The following is a 9,221-nucleotide window of genomic DNA, read 5'->3' as shown; positions in this document are numbered from 1 at the left end:
GGGGAGGGGGAGCGGGTGGGGTGTTCCACTTGCCTTTGTATATCAAACTGTCTTTCTCTTGACCCATGAGTTTTCTCGCTTTTGCTTTTCCAGTTCTATGTACTTGGCACACTTCATCAGATCACTGTTCTATCAAGATTAAGTGTTGTGCTGGATATATGAATGCAGAGTGCTTTGAAAGCAGATACCTACGTTCAAGGGATAATAATGGATGTGGCAGAGTATAGTATGTAGTTGTGGCAGCACAACGTAAAATGTTCTGTTTGATTACAAGACTGAAGACTTAAATGTTGGAAATAATTTTGAAGGCATGAGGAGCTCCAGAGTTCTGTGGACACCATGTTCTTGCATCTTTGGTGACTGAGATCCTCTCTCCTTTCTGTTAGTAACTAGCGAAGCTTGAGAGAACAGACCTGGTTTGATGGCCCACAAATCTTACCTTTCCTGCATACTAGTTTGCATGCCTGTCTTGACTTCACTAGAAACTCTACTGGAGACTTTAGGTGAAATCCTTGATTAATTTTTCCATGCATACCTACACCTCTGATGAACAGATACTGTAGGAGATAAAAAGCCATCCATCAGAAGTCTAAATGGAAGTGCTTTATAGTTAAATCTCTGGGTTTAGAGCTTCCACAGCTGTGTTTCTCTCTACTTTTTGTAGCAAATTTTACCTGTTGCTGCACAGGGACTCATATGCTGTTCTTGGCTGCATCAGATTCTAGTTCAGGAGGAGTTGGGATTTTTACTTGGCCTTGCCAGAAGATTCCTTTATGCTTGTTTCATTCTCCTTTTAATAGGCAAACCTACTCTTAAGTTTAGATGGTATCTGATTTTAAATTAAGATTTGCTATTCTGTTGTTGTTTTCTCTTTGTTTTTTTCCCCTGATACAAACTTAGAGAGCCAGGTAAATGCAAAAACAGTAACCAGAAAACGTTTCAGGTAAGCTAATGAAACGGAGTGAAGTGACTTCAAATGTGATCCTTACAGAATTCCGATTACTCCTCTTTACAATGCGGTCTAATGATGTTTCTGTCAAGGTGCGCTGTTTTTATTGCCAGAGTTAGTTCTCCAGTGTTTAACTTGGAAGTGACACATAGCTGTCAAATGGAAAAGTATTTTCAAAAAATGTTCCATTTCTTTTCAGTACTGTTAAACTATGAAGGCATTTTGAGGTCCTAATCAACAATGGAGGAAACTGATAGGGAAGCAGTTGCAACAGCTGTTCAGAGAGTAGCGGGAATGCTTCAGCGTCCTGATCAGCTGGATAAAGTGGAGCAGTATCGCAGGAGGGAAGCTCGTAAGAAGGCTTCAGTAGAAGCTCGACTCAAGGTACAAAATTTGATAAACCAGAGTGTGGTGCCGCATGATTTTTTTTTCTTCTTTTTTTTTTCCTTCTGTTTTTTGATTCTGCGCTTTCATCCAGATAGTTTTAAACAATGGACCAATTTTTGCTCTGTGTCCAAAATAGAAACTTTGCATCCTGAAAGTAATGCAAACTAATGCTGTACGTATTACTGAAATTTTATTCAAGCATTTCAAGCGTTCTTATGTCCTGTAACTTCTGCAGTTTATCTGTGGACAGCTACCTTGTGCTGTGTAGCCTGTCAGCCAACAAACCTTAGTCCTAGAGATTGAATAATGAACTTGTAACAAACAGTGATTCCATCTGAACAAGATCAGTCATCTTAGTCTTACTTTTACATGGTTAATAGATGATAGCTAATATCTACCACATTCTTGTCTCTCGTGGAAGGGTACTGCATGATCTTCCCCCTCCTTCACATGTGTACATGTAAGTGCACACACATGCACACGCACACAGACTTAGCCTGGAGTATGAGAAAGGTGTTTAGTGTCTCTGTATTACTGAGTTTTGTGTTTTCTTCCTTAACTGGTACCCACTAGCCAACAGTTAATTTAGACGACTATATTAAGTAATTGAAAAAGAGCCTTGGAAAAGTGTTTTGGGAAATATTTTTGGCTTTTCCAGTTCAAAATGGTTGGTATACACTGTATTTAATCTTCTTTTGCATTAAATCTTGATGGTTCCTTCTTTGTGGGAGTCTGCATGAAATAGAAGAGAGCTTGTCTTTTGCTAAAATCTGTTAGCAAATTACACATGAATTTTTGTCTGTAGCATAGAAACGGAAATTTTCCTGATGACTTGGGCTGGGGTTTTCAAATTTAAGCAGGAAGCATGTACTGGAGTCTATTAATAATGGATCAGCTGTTTAGTTACTGAGAGCTATTTAAAATATATGAGCACATTCATTTGCCTGCTGCCTGCTCCTGTAGACATTGATGACTAAGCATAACTTTATAAGCTTTGTAAATGCCTAAATCCACTTTAGATGTAGTTTCCTTGTCATTTTCCTTAAGATACCATCTATAGATACATGAGGTCAAGGTCGGAAATACCTGTTCCAAAAAGAAGTACAATACTCCTTAATCCATTCAAGATGCATTCCTGAAGCAGGTGATGGTTAGCAAAGCATTTTTTTCTGTAAGAATTCCGATAATGGATAGGAGCACAGAGAGGATGTAAGGAGTATTCTTGCTCTATATTTAAACTCTGAATACGTAGAGTGTGGAAGATGTAGAGACAGGGTCATCAGGATGATCAACCAGAAGAGTTGCTGACTTCAGGTTGGAAAAACCTTGGATGCTTTATCTGTGTGAATGAAAACATGGTAAATGTTTTGAATGTGAACACATTGGTGCTTCTTTCTGACTGGATATACTTTAATCCTTGTCATATTTCTTCAGATGAATCAAGATAATCAAGTCTGTCAAAAGTGAGGAGTAGGAAACCAGGGTAGTAGTTGTGTGTCACTTACAGAGGTAAAGCAGCAAAAATCTGGAATGGTGTTCTGCCCAAAAAACCATCATCTCCTCCAGTTGGTTCTACTCCTCTCTACATTCTCTCCCAAATGTTTATTTATGTCCATTTCTTACATCCTTCTCAGCATTTCCCCCTGTATTATATAAATTCTTAGAGGGAAAAACTGCTTTCAAATGTGTCGAATTCACCTGCTTCATGTGAGAGACTGGCAGTTAGTGAAGCGGTATTTTTAAGGATTGGTAGCAGAACGCTGAAATGATGGGTTGATAAGTACCACCTAGCACTGTAGACTAGTGCTTCCAGGCTCTGCAGTCCAAAATGTAGGCAAACAGTTGCCTGGACTCTGTTCCAGAGCCTGAAAAGTTGCCTTGACAACTTTTGTTTGTGCACTGCTGTGGTTTTGGCTGGGATAGAGTTAATTGTCTTTCCAGTAGCTGTTACAGTGCTCTGTCTTGGATTTAGGATGAGATTAATATTGATAAGAGACTGATGTTTTAGGTGTTGCTAAGCAGTGCTTACACTAAGTCAAGGACTTTTCAGCTTCTCATACTGCCCCACCAGTCGGGGGGTGTGTGTGTGGGTGTGTGCACAAAAAGCTGGGAAGGGACACAGCCAGGACAGTTGACCCAAACTGGCCAAAGGAATATTCCATACCATATGACATCATGCTCAGTATATAAACCTAAGGGGAAAGCTGGCCAGGGGCTGCTGCTCAGGAACTGGCTGGGCATCAGTCAGCAGACAGTGAGCGATTGCACTGTGCATCAGTTGTTTCATGTATTCTTTTATAATTATTATTTTCTTCCCTTCCTTTTCTGTCCTATTAAACTGTCTTTACCTCAACTCACACATTTTACTTTTTTTTTTTCCCCCCCCGCCTCAGTTTAGATTAGATATCAGGAAAAAATTCTTCACGGAGGGTGTGGGGAGGCACTGAAACAGGTTGCCGAGGGAAGCTGTGGATGCCCCATCCCTGGAAGTGTTCAAGGCCAGGCTGGATGAGGCTTTGAGCAACCTGGTCTAGTGGAAGGCGTCCCTGCCCATGGCAGGGGGGGTGGAACTAGATGATCTTTAAAGGTCCCTTCCAACACAAACCATTGTATGATTGTGTTTGAGTATCATACTGAAATTCAGTATCCTAATTACTTCAGTTCCTGCAGGGCGAAAAAATGTGTTAATGCAGCAGTTCCATAGATAGATATTTTAGAAAAATGCCTTACCAATGCTTAATTGTACTGAGTCTGACAGGAAAACACATTTTTATCAATAAAATCAGCATGTCATAATTTGAAAGTACATAAATAGTGTTAGTTTAAGAATCACTACATTTTTCTGGGACTATCCCAATACCAGGATTTCCTCTTTGGCTTCTAGTATCAGACAGAAAGTTCCATGATTGCCCAAGCTTTTTGGCTGTACAAGTATGGCATAAAAAATGTGTTTTGAGCTTAGCAAAACCATTAGTGCCTGATTTCTTTACTGGTTACTTCAAGTCCTCGTGATACGCAACTGAGTTTTCACTGATGTCTGGCCTTTGGCTTGTTTTTTGAAGTCTTATTTTTGGTTTCATTCTCCACTCACCTGATTTCATCTTAGTTACATCTTCTTAAAAATACATATATAAAAACCATGTTGTGGATGTGATACGATTTCTTTCACTCAGATACGCACTACAGTGCATGTTCTGTAGGATGTCTGGACTGTCAAATGATACTCAGGACTAACAGCCTTTTTGACGAGTCATTATTTGAAGTGTCCTCTGTCATGAGATATCTATATCAGTAACCTCTTTATGGCATAATGATGTAGTAGTTGGATTGTTGTTCTGATTGTTGATATGTCATAGGGTCGAAATTTTATTCAGTTTGGGGTAGTGTTGTTTTTTTTGTTTGTTTTGACTAGTTCCTTTTGATTGTTTTTGCTTTCAGACATCACAGGTTGCATGATTTTTTTTTTTTAGAATGTTTCAGAATTTAATTTTATTTTTTTAGAATACATTCAGTCGCCAGTCAAAATTTGTAATTGCTTTAGTAAAATGCTTTGAATCTGTGCATACCTGGCATTCTGTGAAAACGTCTGGATCAGCTTTCTGCTGATATCCCCCTTTGAAATGAATTTATGAAGGAAACATAAAGAAATATCATTCTGCATTCCCTTTATGCATTCCCGTCCGCTTAAGACCCTATGTTAGCTTGGTGGGTGAACCAGTTGTATCTAGGTCCTTTAAAACTAGATACAAATTCAGAACTTCAAAAAAAGAGTATGTGTGCTCACACAGAATATGTTACACACTTCTAAGATACTGAAGTGGAAACTAATTCTTGAGAAATCTTGAAAGTACAGAGCTTATGATTAATACCAGTTCTTTCTTTGTCTTTTTGTATTTAAGGCAGCAATCCAGTCACAGTTAGATGGAGTACGAACAGGTTTAAGTCAACTGCACAATGCACTGAATGATGTAAAGGACATTCAGCAGTCTTTGATAGACGTCAATAAGGACTGGAGACAGAGCATCAACACCATAGAAAACCTCAAGGATGTTAAGGATGCTGTAGTGCAACATAGCCAACTGGCAGCTGCTGTAGAAAATCTCAAGAACATCTTTTCAGGTAATCTAATGTTCTTTATATAAGCCATCACACACTGAAAGCACTTCAAAATGGTAATAGCAGCTGTAAGGTTGTCAGGTAACATCAAGAGCTTTAAACCTCACTGGGAATGAAGCATTAAGGAAGTATCACCTACACGTCATGCTCAGGAAAGTAGCTGGTAGACTCTTAATAAATATTGAATTTAAATTGTGCTGTAAGAACTTCTAGCCTGGCCTATCTCATCATCAAACACAAGTCCCAAAGAAGCTTCTTGCTAGCAATCAGTAGCAGGGATAATGTATTTAGTATAAAAAGCTGAAATATGCAAGTGGCATGTACAGAAAAAAAAATCAGAAATATCTGGAATGTTGTCAGTAGGTTAGGCCCCTACAGCAAGCCTGTTGGGTAAAAATAATCCAAAAATATTTTAGGAAGTGAAATTTATTTGCAAACAAAGCCGAATATGTAACAGCAGTATCTCCAGTTAAAGATTCCCTGGCAGTCTCTCACAGAACAGTTAGGAACCTCGAGGATTTCCGTTGTTGTTATAGACGTTAACTATAAACTACCTGAAGTTCAGCTTCAGCTGTGCACAGTCCTTGCTTCAGAACCAGGCAGCACAAACACCAAAACCAACTCATGCATAAAGAAATTACACATGGGAAACGCTTCCTTGCACAACTGCAAAGTTCGCAAAATTAAATAAGACCGATGAGATATGATGGATACTGTAAAGATTAAAAAATTGGGATTATGTCTGTCCTTTTATAAAGCCTTTTTGGTTCACATTCCATTCCATCTTGAATCAGGGTGAACTCCTTGCCAGGATTTCTCTGCTTAGAAGTAATTTTAAGAATTTTACCCCCATAATGGAGGCTAAGCCTATCATAGCCCTTTGATTTTATTTAAATAGTCTTCTCTCCTCTTCTGACAGGACTGGGGAACATTTTTCTTTATAGGTATGTTTTGTGAATTACTATCAGTTTGTTGTCTGTTTTGGTTTGTTTTTTTTTTTTTTTCTAATCTCTGAGAATGTATCTAACTGCTGAAGTACCAAACTGGGATATGATGTGCAACTTAGAGTAGTACTTACACGCAGTGTCTAGCAATAAAAAACAAAGAACATCAAAATCTGTATGTTCCAATGCTGAGTTACTTTGAGGGTGTTATTTTCTTTAATGCTGATGAATGCAATTGAGACGATAAGCCTTTTCTGGTATTCTGAGAGGGTTTTAGTGTGAAGCCTCTCCCACTGGGACTGTTAAACAATATAGTTGATAACTTCACTCTGAGCAAAACAAATGTTTTCTAAACCAGGTGGTTTTCATCACAGTTAATGACTCTGTACAGATGTCTTTTCGAACCTTTCTTGGGGTTTTATCACTGGCTGCCTTTTTTGCAGTGACTATTTTTCTGTTGAGATTTTTCAGTTCAGTTTTCCCCCACAGGATGCCAATCCTCTTCTGTAGTATCCCTCAAATATTGCAAAGTAATGAAGAAAAAAAAAAATCTTCTAAATAGTTTAGCAGCATAGGTAATTATCCCTGGTCTTCCTTTGTGCCTTAGGCAGGCAAAAACTGTTCCTTCAAGGAGACAAAATTCGCTGTTTGTTGGGTACATGCAGCCTTAGGTTCAACAGGGTAAGTGACTTCTAGTCAGGCAAGTTAAAAAGCCTTTTGTATAACATGTAAGGAAGCTGGTACAGCAAATTGTTTCATAGTAGACTGTCATGGATATGGTTTGGTTTTGTTTTTTAAAGGGGGCAGAACAAGAGAAATAAAAGTATGTTCTGTGGGCACCATGATCTTTGTTTAGCCACTGATCAAAATGGACCATTATAGTTAATAATGTATAAAGATATCTATGTACTAATAATTTCTGAACACTTCAAAATTTTCTGTAAATTATTTCAAAATACTTTTTCTCCTTCTTTGCCTTTCTTTCAGTTCCGGAGATAGTCAGAGAGACCCAAGACCTGATTGAGCGAGGGGAACTTCTGCAAGCTCATCGAAAACTGATGGATTTGGAGTGTTCTCGTGATAACCTGATGTATGAGCAGTATCGCATGGACAGCAAAAACACACACGACATGAATCTCATCCATACGTATTTTGGGGATATGCAGAAACTTTCCGAGGAGTTGGCAAAGCAACTTTGGATGGTGGTTCAAAGGTCTCTTGTTACAGTCCGTCGAGACCCAACCTTGCTTGTTTCTGTTGTTAGGATAATTGAGAGGGAGGAGAAAATTGACAGGCGCATGTTAGACCGGAAAAAACAAACTGGGTTCATACCTCCTGGCAGACCGAAGAAGTGGAAGGAAAAAATGTTCAACATTCTGGAAAGAACTGTGAGCATACGCATTGAAGGCACTCAAGCAGATACTAGAGAATCTGACAAAATGTGGCTTGTGCGCCATCTGGAAATCATACGTAAGTATGTCCTCGATGACCTGCTGGTGGCTAAAACCCTCCTGGATCAGTGTTTTCCTCCACACTATGACATTTTCAACAGAATGCTAAACATGTACCATCAAGCTTTGTCCACCCGCATGCAAGAGCTCGCTGCAGAGGATCTGGAAGCAAATGAGATTGTTAGCCTTCTGTCTTGGGTTTTGAATACATACAAAAGGTAAGGGACCCTTAGCAATGGAAATTGTTCCTTAAAACTTGTTTGCACTTTCTAATATGTGATTTTGAGCTGGCCTGTGAGCTTCAAAGTTTTAATGAAGTTGAAGACCTGCTTGAAGCTACATTCACCCTGTATTTGTGTGTCAGTTTGATGAAGTAATGGGAAAAGCAGAAAGGTTTGAGAGCTCGTGCGTGTGTGAAACAAAAATGTTTGTTGTTGGCCACAGCCCCGGAAGATTTTTATGGTTATAAACTTTCTATTGTTCTTTTTTACAGAGGTTGGTGCTCTTTCAGTGTTGCTTCATTACGGGTAAATAGAAAGAATGTAGTAACTTCCTTCAGTTCAGAGCTGTATGGTGACTTGTTTATTTAGAAGAATTTCTGTTTCTGAGGCAGGTTGTCTCCTGTGATACTCTTAAACTATTTTCTCCTGAGTTGTGTGATTTGTTGGGTTAGGTTAAGCATTATGTCCTTTTTTATCTTTTTAATCCTCCTGGCAGAAACAGCTCAAATGTCAACTGTTTAGTTTTTGCTGGCATGTAGTTACTAGAGCAACTGATTTGTTTGGGAAAAAGTAATGCTAGCCTCTCTGTGGCTCATGACTGTGACCCTGTTCTCAATAGCTGGCATTGACCCAGAGTCTGCGCTGTGTACACTTCTGCTGTCTTCAATTGTTCGGTCTCACTAATTCAACAGACTTAATCTGTGATAGGTTTAGAGTATAACACCATAAAGCAAACGGGTAGGAGATAAGACTGTTCTGTACAATATTTATAAACAGTTTTAAGAATCATTTTGTGTTCAGAATTCTGCTTTGCTCTACACTGAGAAGTTCTGCTTTTCTTCCCTGCAGGGAACAATCAGGAGCACCTAATAAGGCATACTTACATACCTGTGCTTGGTATGAGAGATGTAGCTTCTAATAGGGAGTTGAGTTTATTTGCCTTTTCTTTGTGTTAATAGAAGGCCAGGGGAATAACCCCACAGTGAATGAAAATTAGAAATACATAAATCCCTCTACTTACAGGGACATAACCTCATCAGAAATCCTGCTCCTGGGTTCTTCATTTATGTCCTGGGGCTGATGTTCCAGTAAGGCAATTCTTGATCTTAAAATTGCCCTTCTACCCTTCTCCCAGAAGGTAGAGCAGATTGCT

At 39.0% G+C, this 9,221-nt stretch overlaps 1 protein-coding gene across 1 annotated transcript in view; it reads left to right on the top strand.

Moving 5' to 3' along the window:
- Positions 1–1,147: 1,147 nt before the first annotated feature.
- Positions 1,148–9,221, top strand: part of EXOC3 (exocyst complex component 3) — a 24,547-nt gene continuing 16,473 nt past the window's right edge. The window contains exons 1-3 of the mRNA XM_010151806.1: positions 1,148–1,333; positions 5,236–5,455; positions 7,384–8,065. Of these exons, the coding sequence (XP_010150108.1) occupies positions 1,190–1,333; positions 5,236–5,455; positions 7,384–8,065 (1,046 nt within the window). The 5' untranslated portion in view covers positions 1,148–1,189. The remainder of the gene's footprint in view (positions 1,334–5,235; positions 5,456–7,383; positions 8,066–9,221) is intronic.

This window comes from Eurypyga helias, unplaced genomic scaffold (genome assembly GCF_000690775.1).
Source record: "Eurypyga helias isolate BGI_N326 unplaced genomic scaffold, ASM69077v1 scaffold11285, whole genome shotgun sequence".
Classification (NCBI taxonomy): Eukaryota; Metazoa; Chordata; class Aves; order Eurypygiformes; family Eurypygidae; genus Eurypyga; species Eurypyga helias.
The sequence above is the reverse complement of the archived record's forward strand: the minus strand, read 5'-3'. Positions and strand labels throughout refer to the sequence as shown.